Source organism: Ahaetulla prasina, chromosome 15 (genome assembly GCF_028640845.1).
Source record: "Ahaetulla prasina isolate Xishuangbanna chromosome 15, ASM2864084v1, whole genome shotgun sequence".
NCBI classification, from domain to species: domain Eukaryota; kingdom Metazoa; phylum Chordata; class Lepidosauria; order Squamata; family Colubridae; genus Ahaetulla; species Ahaetulla prasina.
Window position 1 is genome coordinate 4,281,474 of NC_080553.1, and position 12,607 is coordinate 4,294,080.

General features: G+C 44.0%; 1 protein-coding gene across 9 annotated transcripts in view; it reads right to left on the reverse strand.

Annotated features, from left to right (window-relative positions):
- NCOR2 (nuclear receptor corepressor 2) overlaps window positions 1-12,607 on the reverse strand; it is a 236,236-nt gene that overhangs the window by 140,062 nt on the left and 83,567 nt on the right. For all 9 annotated transcript variants that reach the window (XM_058158811.1, XM_058158809.1, XM_058158820.1 and 6 more), the window contains exons 7-8: window positions 9,550-9,606; window positions 2,160-2,212 (exon numbers count right to left, since the gene is read on the reverse strand). In XM_058158811.1, coding sequence (XP_058014794.1) covers window positions 2,160-2,212; window positions 9,550-9,606 — 110 coding nt within the window. The remainder of the gene's footprint in view (window positions 1-2,159; window positions 2,213-9,549; window positions 9,607-12,607) is intronic.

Here is a 12,607-nt window from a genome sequence, read left to right on the forward strand (position 1 = left end):
AAAGGTAAATAGCGGAAAAAACCCTCTCTATTGTGTTCTGAGATGCAGAACAATAATGGAATAAAGCTTGTATTGAAATTTAAGAAGCCGAATTGCTTTCAAAACCTGCTTTGCAGTGGGTAATTTAAAAAAGAGAAAACTCTCCAACCAGCTCAGATTTAAATCTGATTTTTCCGATGAATCCCACTCCTGTAGAAGCCAACTCCCGTGTTTCTAGATTTTATGATGGGATCAAAACACCATCACCTAAGGCTTAAACCCCTTGAAGTGGGATATTTGGGGCCTTTTCAAACTCAATGAAGGATAAGTTCTAAATTCAGGAATCGGCAGTCGTGGATCCATTTTTCTGGGGATGGAGGCAGCTGGGGAAAACAAAAGTTCTCTGAAGACAAAGAAAGGAAAAGTTGGGTGTGTTTAAGAGCAGCAGAAAGCATCTGGAGCAGTGTTTCCCAATCTTGGCAATTTTAAGATGTGTGGACTTCAGCTCCCAGGATTCCCCAGTCAGCATGCTGGCTGGGGAATGCTGGGAGTTGAAGTCCGCCTGCCTTAAAACATGATGGCTGGGGAATACTGGGAGTTGAAGTCCACCATCTTAAAGTTAATAAGGCTGAGAAGCCCTGGTCTGGAAGTTGCCAAGAATCTCCTAACTTCACCAAACAGTCTTTAGAAATTGGGGGGGGGGGGAAATAAGGCAGCTGAATCTGACATTTTAAACTTTTGTGCAATCTTCAGGAGATGAACTGCTCTGCATTTAGAAAGTCAGCAAAAAAATTCAGGGTGCGGTGCTAGGTGCTGGGAACCCTGGCGTCTGTCTTGCCCCCCCCCCCCAAAAAAATCTTCTGGATGCTCTTTCGTCTCTTTCCTCTTTTCCAAACCCTGTAGCTCCCTCTGCAAATCTCCTGGGAGTGGCCCGTGAGAACCTCAAACGTGCAACAGAGTGCCGGGCTGTTTCTCCAGGCAAATGTGCCGCTCATCGAAGACATAGGAAGCTGCTTTTGGAGAGGTTAAGCCAGGCCAGCTCCTGCAGGCATCACGTGCCTCGTTCCCAGGGGCAGAACTGAAGCAAACAGAGGTTGGCTGCTGCAGCTGAGAAGCTAGAGAGAAAACATAGACGCTTGGAGGAAGGAGGAGGCACGCCGTGTTTGCAAGCAGCCCTCGGGGAAAATCAGGCAGAGAACTGGCCCGGCTTCCTGGCAGCAAACATCTCTAGCAGGGGATGCCAGGCCAAGAGAAGGAAAATTAGAAGCTTTAAAGCCACAAGGTAGGGGGTTATAAAACTCAGGTTCCTGTCCATGGAGGAATACATGCCTTCTGCCCCAGCTTAAACACACAAAAAGGGACACACAGAGAGATAGATCGAATTACATTAGATTAGAGAGACAGAGAGACAGAGACAGACAGATAGACTATATATAGAATATAGAAAGATGGATAGATAGATAAATGGATGGATGGATAGATATAGATCAGGGGTGGGTTTCACATACTGTTGCCACCAGTTTGTCGCAGGGACACACACTTGCTTCACTCACACGCATGTGCCTTCCACACCTGTACCTGGCCTTCTGCACACTCACTGAGCGCACGCTCCTTCCACACATGCGCCCACCTTCGAAAATGTGGCTAAATAGGACAGCATTTACGTACTGGGGGAGGGGAGATGGGGACGGGGGGGGGACACCTGCAGTCACTGCTACTGATTTGCCCGAACCATCTGAATACCACCTCTGACATAGGTATGTAGGTATAGAGATAAATAGGTAGAAATAGATAAAGGGAGGGACGGAGGGATGGACAGATAGGTAGAGAGGGGAGGGAGAGATAAATGGATAGAGAGAAATAGTGAGGGAGAAATAAAGGGATAAATGGATGTATATAGATAGGGAGGTAGATATAGATAAATGGATATATGGATAAAAATAGACAGATAAATTGATAGCTGTATGAATAGTTATAGAGATAGCTATAGCTATAGATAAATGGATAGACGGACCGACAGATGGGTGGATGGATATAGATACACAGATAAAGGGAGAGCTGTCAAAAAAAAATTCAATTTTTGACACACTGAGCCACTGTGGCTCCTCCTGGGCTGTACCTTTGAAACCTAGAGGTCATGAAGTACTGAAACGGGAGATATTTTGCTTCTGGCTACTTACATTTTAATGTTTTCATGGTATTGCCTCGTGTCCGAAGGCTGGTTGTACAGGGGCTGAAAGAGACAAGAACATTTGAAACGTGAAAGAAGGCAAGGACAGAGCATGGGGACACGCTGAGTTCAGAAGTTGACAGCTTGGAACTCTCCAGGTTAAGAGAACCAGGAGTGACGTCCCTGAGCTTCCAAATTTGGTCAAATATCCAAATAACATCACTGCCTTGATTGCACCCTTCTGCCTTTTTTCATTCTTCCTTTTTTCCTCTCTGGATTCCCTTCATCTTCAACTCTTAGGTCCTTCTTGACCAAAATAGGGTTGAGCTAACAAATTTCTTTCAAAAGGAAGAACTGCTCTAAAATAAAAGATGGTCACCCAAACCCTCTACAAACCGCAGCAGAACGTGATTAATTTGGAAGGACAAATTGGGCTGGGAGGTGGCTCAGGCTGCTAATGCAGCCTGTTATTAACACACAGCTGCCTGCAATTACAATTACTGCAGGCTCGAGTCCCACCAGGCCCAAGGTTGACTCAGCCTTCCATCCTTTATAAGGTAAGTAAAATGAGGACCCAAATTGTTGGGGGGGCAATAAGTTGACTTTGTATATAAATATACAAATAGGATGAGACTATTGCCTTACACAATGTAAGCCGCCCTGAGTCTTCGGAGAAGGGCGGGATATAAATTCAAATTAAAAAAAAAAAAAAACAGGCACAGAATCTGAGGGAAAATTTTTATAAAATGTTTTATAGATGGCACTTAGATCCTAAGAAATTATCGTGTATGTACCCAGATATGCAAGCAAAATGTTGGAGATGTAATTGTGATGATGCTACATATTTTCCTATTTGGTGGACTTGTAAGGATATAAAGGCCTTTTGGATAAAAATTTGGTGGATTTTACAAAATGTTTTGAAAAAGAAGATAAAGTTCCTGCCGCAATTTTTTTTGTTGGGAATTATTACGGATTGTACAGTAATTGAGACTAAATTGATTTTAAATCTAATAACAGCAGCAAGATTACTAATAGGACAATATTGGAAGAAAAAAGAAGTACCTACAATAGAAGAATGGATATTGAAAGTTGCCAATTTGGCTGAGATGGCAAAGATATCAGCCTTTTTGAAAGACAATACGCAAGAAAGATACTTAAAGGAATGGAAAAAATGGATTGACTATATTCAACGTAGATATCAGACTAAGAGTTATCAGACTGTTTTTGAATGATTATGATGTATTATTTTTGATTGTTTTCGGGGGAAGTTAGGAATTGATGATTGTAGGGGTATAATTAAGTTGGGACGAAAATTTTTTAGCATATGTTTGTTTTATTTTTAACTATACCTTGTGCTCGTTCCGGGAAGTCGGGGGGGGGAGGGGGGTTGTGAAGGGAGGGGGGAGGGGAGGTGGGGGGAAAGGGGGGAAAAATTTTCTGTAAAACTTTTTGAATAAAAAAAAGAAAGAAAGAAAGAAAGTTGTACACCTAGGAAGGCGCACCAACCAGCAGCAGCTTGGAAGCTTCCCAAAAGATCCCGGGATCAATTAAGGCTGAAAATGGAATCCAGCAGGGGCGAAATGCTCTGAAGTCTGCTACTGGTTCACTTTGCTACTGGTTTGCTTCGTGTGCGCATGCGCAGTGCGCAGCCAATATGTACTTCGCGCGCATGCGTGCCACAGACATTATCACACAGCACTGAAAAAGGAGGATTCGAAGCCTTTTCTGAGTCTGCAAAGATAAGTAGAACAGTGAGGGAGGGGGAAAAACTCTGCCGCACGATTTAGATTCACTAGAAAGCAGGATTTCCTGCTTTCTAGCGAATATAAATCGCGCGGCACAGCTGATCATTGGAAATACCGGTTTGCCTGAACCGGTAGCATTTTTTTTCACTAGCGGTTCGCCAGACTGGTAGCATTTTTTACTAACAGTTCTGGCAAACCGGTCCGAACCGGTAGCATTTCATCCCTGGAATCCAGACACTAAGGTGTGAGAACCTATTTTCTATCTTGGAAGAAATGAAACTGAGATCAAAGGGCAAGAACACATCTTTCCTATATTCCGTTATCATAAAATCAATAAAACTGTAGAGTTGGAAAGGACCATGAAGATTTATCTTATCTCCTCCAGCCTTCGGCAATCTTCGGGAAAATCCATTAAACCACCTTCCAGAGGTGGTTGTCCAAGCTGTTTTGAAAAGCCTCCAGAGGCTCAATACTGTGTTTTCCCCAAAATAAGACCGAACTGGAAAATAAGCCCTAGCATGATTTTTTTTTCCAGGATGCTCGTAATATAAGCCCTACTCCCAAAAATAAGCCCCAGTTAAGATTGTCAGCCATCCAGATGGACGCATTTAGATGGACCGTATTTCCCCAAAAATAAGACTTAATGTGTCTTTTGGAGAAAAAATTAATATAAGACCCAGTCTTATTTCCAGGGAGATACAGTAGACCTTCCCAGTGCTAGATCCAGGCAGTTTCTCCCAATCTTTAAATGAAATCTAGGAAGCCACTACTTACACCCACTCTTTCTGATCTGTTTCGGTGGCTATAGAAAATAATTTCTACTCATTTTTTCCTCTAGCCTCTTGTCAGGGACCGGAAAAAGGCTCTCATGTTTCCTACAAGCCTGCTTTTCTTCAGAACTGAATATTCCAAGTTCCTGTCCAGCCAACTTGGCTTTTCTCCTTTGACCGTAAGACGAATTTCTACAGCCTCCTTCACCATTATTAACATTTAGACCAATTAATCATTCATTACAGTTATGACTCTTTGGGTTCTTTCCAGATGAGTCAGCCAGCCAAGGCACTCAGAGCTGAGCCTTAACTCATGAGCTGGGAAGCTGCACAAGGGCTCCAATTCTACAGGGTCAGTCCTCGTCATCTCCCCCTGTCTGCTGTTCAAGTAAGGACATGCCAGAGATGGGGAAGTCTCTCCCCACAAGTGCGAGGTAGAAAGGAGAGAAGGGGTTGTGAGGAAGGAAGAGACACACATGACTTCAATCAGACTGCAACTCTTAGGTCAACCATTCCTGACTGAGTAAGTCAACCTCCAGCCTTTCCTGTAGAAGGTCAGCAAGATAGGAAGAAGGATTTGAATGCTATCTTTTTCTTATGTTTTTTTTTAATCTAAAAGAACTTTTTAGGGGGAAAAAGGAAGAGCGAAATAAAGGCTGAGCACCAAAGAATTAAGGCCTTTGAACTCTGGTGCTGGAGAAGATTCCTACGAGTTTCTTGGACTGCAAGATGATCAAACCGGTCAGTCCTCGAGGAGATCAACCCTGACTGCTCTTTAGAAAGCCTGATCCTGAAGATGAAACTCAAATCCTTTGGCCACCTAATGAGAAGGAAGGACTCACTGGGGAAGAGCCTAATGCTGGGAACAATGGAGGGCAAAAGAAGAAGGGGACGACAGAGATCGAGGTGGCTGGATGGAGTCACTGAAGCAGTCGGTGTCATCTTAAATAGACTCCTGGCGATAGCAGAAGACAGGAAGGCCTGGAGGAATGTTGTCCATGGAGTTGCGATGGATTGGACACGGCTTTACAACTAACAACAACATCATCTCAGTTCAGGCTCACTTCTCTAGAAGAAATAAAGACCAGGCAACCTCCACCCTACCAGCTCCAACTGTTATGAAAAGGTCTCCACAGACACCAAGCACATTTCTGTAGACTGGAGATCCTTTCTTGAAGACCCGGAGGTCTTCTCCCTTCCAGTGAATTTAAAATTAAATAATATGACTAGATTGATCTCCGTTGGGTGGAACATCTGGAGGAAATTTGGGACTGCAGAGATGATGAGCAGAGCCAACGAGCAACCATGGAACTCTTGAATGAATTTTTTTTTTTGGGTCTGGAAGGTCAAAAAGGTCCTACAAGCTTCAAAAGAGGTCCCTTAGATTCCACCCCAAAAGATCTCCCAAGAGATCTGGAGGACCTGCTTGCTGATCAGAGATGATCAGCTCTCCACATCTTGTATGCTTGTAACTATATGACCTACAGGTGGTGGGAGGGGTGATGAGAACTGTGATTTAATATATCTGGCGGGTACAAAGTGATGGTAGTTAATTCTGGTGGGTCAAGAGGGTTTCTCTAGTAATTTGCTTTTTCTCCTCCAATACTTGGTCACCCTAGGACTTACTCAACCAGAAGTGTCATACGGAAATTAATCACAGCTGCACTGCCAGTGAACTTCTCCACCAAAACATGTGACTTAAGGCCAATCAGTTCTCACTCTTAATGACCATTGCAGCATCCCCACCCATGGGTACATGATCAAAATTCAAGGTGACTGACATGCATATATTATCCTAGGCTTAGAAAACTTGGAACTCCGTCGCCTTCGACAAGACCTAAGTTTAACTCACAGAATCATCTATTGTAATGTCCTTCCTGTCAAAGACTACTTCAGCTTTAATTGCAATAATACAAGGGCAACCAATAGATTTAAACTTAATGTCAACCGCTTTAATCTAGATTGCAGAAAATATGACTTCTGCAACAGAATCATCAGTGCTTGGAACACTTTACCTGACTCTGTGGTCTCTTCCCATAACCCTAAAAGCTTTAACCAAAAACTTTCTACTATTGACCTCACCCCATTCCTAAGAGGACCATAAGGGGCGTGCATAAGCGCACAAACGTGCCTTCCGTTCCTGTCCTATTGTTTTTCTTTTCTTCTTCCTATATAGAAGAAGAAACCTTCCGCCGCGAGCTTAAAACATACTTATTTAATTGCGCAGGACTGAGCTAGATTTTAATTTACGGGTTTTTAAATTGGGTTTTATTTTCATATTTTTAATTTAGGCTTTTAGAATAAGTTTTTTAATTGTTTTTAGACTGTATTTATCTATTTTTAAATGCCTGTAAACCGCCCTGAGTCCTTCGGGAGATAGGGCGGTATATAAATTTAAATAATAAATAAATAAATAAATAAATAAATAAATAAATAAATAAATAAATAAATAATATATGTTTATATGTGTATATACTATATAATCTTTTTGTATGATGTTGTGACAAAATAAATAAATAAATAAATAAATAAATAAATAAATAAATATTTATGATGCATCCCAGGGACAATGTGATCGCCATCTGCAACTTCCCCAGGTGGCTTCCGACAGGCGAAGTCAGTGAGGGAAAGTTGGAGTCACATAATGACCCTGCAATTCAGCCAAAAAGTACAGTGATTCATTTAACAACCGTGGCCAAAAGGAAGAAAAAAAACCAGGTGTGATTCAATTATCAGCCACCCTGCTTAACAACGGAAATTGTGGTTGCTAAGTCAAGGATTACCTGTAACACACCTGGCCGAGCCTGCTCTGAAGTAACTCTCAAGCTGGGTTTTGAAAGTAAGCACAGACGATCCTCAACATACAACAGCAATTGAACCCAAATGTTGCTAAGTGACACAGCTGTTAAATGAATTCTGCCCCATTTTACGGCCTTCCTTGTCACCATCGTTGAATGAATCATCGTCATTCTTAAGTTCCTAAGCGAATCTGGCTTCCCCACTGACTTTTGCTTGCCAGGAGGTCGCAAAATGGGATCACGTGACCCCGGGACGCTGCAACTGTCAGAAGTACATGCCAGTTGCCAAGCATTCTGAATTCTGATCGCGTGACCAGGGGAAGGCTGCAAGTGTGAAAAAACCAGTTGTAAGTCACTTTTTCCAGTGCCATTGTAACTTCCAACGGTCACGAAGGGAATGATTTGTAAGTTGAATACCACCTGTAAAAGGTCAAGGTTCCCCTCACACATACGTGCTAGTCATTCCTGACTCTAGGGAGCGGTGCTCATCTCCGTTTCAAAGCCGAAGAGCCAGCGCTGTCAGAAGACGTCTCCGTGGTCATGTGGCCGGCATGACTCAACGCCAAAGGCGCACGGAACGCTGTTCCCTTCCCACCAAAGGTGGTCCCTATTTTTTCTACTTGCATTTTTTACCTGCTTCCAAACTGCTAGGTTGGCAGAAGCTGGGACAAATAACGGGAGCTCACCCCATTACGCGGCAGCACTAGGGATTCGAACCGCTGAACTGCCAACCTTTCGATCGACAAGCTCAGCATCTTAGCCACTGAGCCACTACATCCCTACCACCTGTACTCACTCCTAATTCCCAGCAAATCCTACATTGTAAGTTTCCCGACATGAGTTACAGCTCAAAACTATGGCCAAGTCCAAATTGACTCAACACTCCAGTGACCCTGGCCCCTGCTCCGTTCACACACATATCTTGCACCCCCTAAAGACAATGCAAAACACCTCTTCTGGATAAAACTGGACCAAAGGATGCCCTTTTATAGCCAAACACACCCCAGGCATTCCAGCAGCTCTTCCCCCTTGCTGCAAAACCAGGCCTGGAGTGGGCAAACTTTCATTTATTTTACAGTTTGCAAAGTTGAACGGGTTGTCCAGCCAATCTTGCCAAAAAGAAAAAAAAAACCCAAAAAACAAGGATGATTTTATCCTTGTGCTTTGCCCCAATTTGCAATTCAAATCAGGAAGGGAAGGAAAAACAAAACAAAACCCCAGGTACCCAGCAGGTTGGCAAGGCCTTTTTGTCGTGTCCCACTCCTCCGCTGACGGCCGGGTCAGGGAAATCCGAATCAGGCGTGCCTCTGCAGCTCTGCCAAAGTCCTAGCAAAGTCCTCAGGGCAGGCAGGAGACCAGAAAGTGACTTCAGCAAGATATGTTTAGACTTTGCCTGACTCAGAGAATGCCAGAAAGCAGATCCTTTATATAGGCCATGGGGTGTGGCTCCATGACTCAGCACTTATCCAGGCCTGCCCCTCCCTTCCTTCTGTTGCCTCCGCCTATCAAGTCTTCTGACGCGAGGGTCACTCCAGTCGGCAGCTGTTGGCAATTGACCTCCCTCAGGCTCACATGCTGTGGAGGAGGGGGAGGGGTCTAGTTGCTCCGTTTGCCTGGGCATGGAGCCAGAGCTGGGGGCTGGAGGTATTTCTTCCTCTTCAGCCTGTCTGGGCATGGAGCCAGGGCTGGGGCCGGGAGGCATACTAGAACATTCCTCCATGTTCGGAAGCAGATAAGAAGACCCCGGCTGTGGTGAGATTGGGCGAGACACAACACTTTTTCCCAAAAAAAGGTGTTCTCAGGTGATCCGGAGAAATATGTAGCCGGCAGTTCAGCTTCCTGCTTTGGCAGCCAGCCAGCCAGATGATGATCAGCGGAGGTTGGCTGGGGAGAGGAGTGGGGAGGGGGGTTGAGCTTTCTGGCTGCTGCCGTCTGTCCCAATGCATAAAATTCTGCTCTGAAACCCTTCGGCTGCCCTTCAAAGGCTTGGCAGCCGATCGGGAGGGACACCTGGAATTGTAACCCAGGACAAGAAGGTGGGGGTGGGGGCAGAGAAAAAGGAAGAGGGAACGTAAAACTCTACTTACCAACTCCACCTGGGGTCCCAATCCTTCCAGGATCCGGTGAGCAGCTTCTGCCTTTTTCTGCAGTTGGAGGGGATGGAGACAGAAGTGTGTGTGTGGGGGGGGAGAGAAAATGCACATAAAATGAGGATTTTTAAAAAAAATAAATCTAATTTTTGCTGCAGAAAAAGTGGCCCATTTGGCTTCCTCTGCCCCCGCCTCCCCCGCCACCCTCCTTCAACCAGCTTGCTCCAAAATTCCAGCTCCAATTTCTCTGTTGCAGGAGATGACAAATTAAAACACACTTCCTCCTCCGCCCTTCTCCTTCCCCAGGGCTGGAGAAAAAAGTTAGCAGCACAGAGAGAGAGAAAGAGAAAGAGAGAAGGGAGGAGAAAATGCTTGTGTGTGGGCGCACACTCCCCAGCCTCCCTTCCATCTCTCTCTTTCCACTTATGACTGTATGACTATAACTTGTTGCTGGCAATCCTTATGATTTATATTGATATATTGACCATCAATTGTGTTGTAAATGTTGTACCTTGATGAACGTATCTTTTCTTTTATGTACACTGAGAGCATATGCACCAAGACAAATTCCTTGTGTGTCCAATCACACTTGGCCAATAAAAATTCTATTCTATTCTATTCTATTCTCTGTTTCTCTCTGTCTCTGTCTCTCTCCTCTTCTTTCTCTCTCTCTCTCCCACACACCCACTTTCTCAATTTCTCTGCCAGAAATAAAAGCCCCCTTTTCCCTTCCTTCCTTAGGATGCTCTCCTGTGGTTTCAGAAGGGAAGAGAAGAGGGGTTACAAGGAGGACAGAAGGATATTTCTTTCTTTCTTTTTAGGGAAAAGGAAGGTAGTATTATTTTGCAGGAGGGTGGTGAGGCCGTCCACCCCAAGGGGTCCCAAGGTCTTTGTAAGGTCCTCTTTTCCGACCCTCTTGCTTTACCTGCCAGTGGACTCCTCCCCATCCTGGAAAAAACTCACCTTATGCTCCTAAGAAAGGACCCTGCACAGCAAAAATGCCCCCCTTGCAAAGGGTTAAAGTTAGAGGGATAAACACGAAGGGGATTTGCTTGTGGGGGGGGGGGGAATGGAGATTTTTCCAATGGAAGGCAGAGGGTGGGAGCCAAAGATTCCAAATTTAATTCTCAGCTTTTCCAGACCAACAGCTGTATTGGTACTTTACCCCCATTTGTTTAGTTTCCATTCGAAATTGCGACAGCACTGAAAAAAATGACTCGTGACTTTTTTTGTGTGTGTGTGTGCTTATGACAGTTGCAGGTTCCCTGTTTTATCACATGATCAAAATTTAAAAGATGTTTGGCAACTGGCATGTACTTATGACGGTTGCAGCATCTCAGGTGTCATGGGATCTCCCTTTTGTGATCTTCTGAATCTGGGGAGGCCAGATTCCCTGAACGACCAGTGTCAACTCACTTAACGGCTGCAATGGTTCACCTGACACGCTGGCAGGAAAGGCCGTAAAATGGGGCCAAGCCCAGTTCGCAACCCTCTCGTTTAAGCAAGAGAAATCTGGGGCTCAATTGTGGTCGGAATACGACATTCCTCCTCCAGTCACTTTGTTTGTTTGTTTGTTTTGTGCCCTGCCTTTATTTTTACAAATAACTCAAGGTGACAAACATAATCGGCATGGCTTCCCTCCTCCTATTTTCCCCGGAACAACAACCCTGTGAGGTAGGGTTGTGAAACAAAACGGACTGGCTCAAAGTGGTGTAGGGTTTCCTACCTAAGCAGGGGGTTGGACTAGAAGATCTCCAAGGTCCCTTCCAACTATTCTATTTTATTCCATTCCATTCCATTCCATTCCGTAAATAAATAAATAAATAAAATTGCAATTACTGCAAGTTCAAGTCCCACCAGGCCCAAGGTTGACTCAGCCTTCCATCCTTTATAAGGTAGGTAAAATGAGGACCCAGATTGTTGGGGGGGCAATAAGTTGACTTTGTAGAATAGAATAGAATTTTTATTGGCCAAGTGTGATTGGACACAACAAGGAATTTGTCTTGGTGCATATGCTCTCAGTGTACATAAAAGAAAAGATACCTTCATCAAGGTACAATACTTACAACACTTAATGATGGTCATAGGTACAAATTTAACACTTAATGATACAACACTTAATGATAGTCATAGGCTACAAATAAGATAAATAGAATAGAATAGAATTTTATTGGATGAAGACTATTGCTTAACACAGTGTAAGTCGCCCCGAGTCTTCGGAGAAGGGCAGGATATAAATGCAAATTAAAAAAAATAAATTCCTATTCTTATTCTTATTCTATTCACACCAACCAGCTTTCCACAATTCCACAAATTTCTAGGGGGCAAAAAACAATACAACAGGAGGGTTTAACCCCGCCCCCAAGTAGAAGTAAACTTCAGGGATTTAGGATGTCGTTTCCCCCACACACACACACACCCAGCTGCATCTGGATGCACAAAGACTGTATAGTACTTTAACAGCCAGAAAGGAAAAGCACATTATACTCACTCAAACAATAGAAACCTCAGTTTGCAGCCCAGAATGAGAGCGGAAAAAAGAGTCTGGAAAAAATGAACGTTTGCGCCCCCTCCCCCGCGCCCCCCCCCACCCGTTGTGAAGGGGACCCGAAGCCACAAGGCAGAGCTCTGAAGGAGGAGCTTTACCTGGGGAACATTTAGAATAGAATAGAATAGAATAAAATTTTATTGGCCAAGTGTGATTGGACACACAAGGAATTTGTCTTGGTGCAGATGCTCTCAGTGTACATAAAAGAAAAGATACGTTCATCAAGGTACAACATTTACAACACAAATGATGGTCAATATATCAATATAAATCATAAGGATTGCCAGCAACAAGTTATAGTCATACAGTCATAAGTGGAAAGAGATTGGTGATGGGAACTATGAAACGATTAATAGTAGTGCAGATTCAGTAAATAGTCTGACAGTGTTGAGGGAATTATTTGTTTAGCAGAGTGATGGCCTTCGGGAAAAAACTGTTCTTGTGTCTAGTTGTTCTGGTGTGCAGTGCTCTATAGCGTCGTTTTGAGGGTAGGAGTTGAAACAGTTT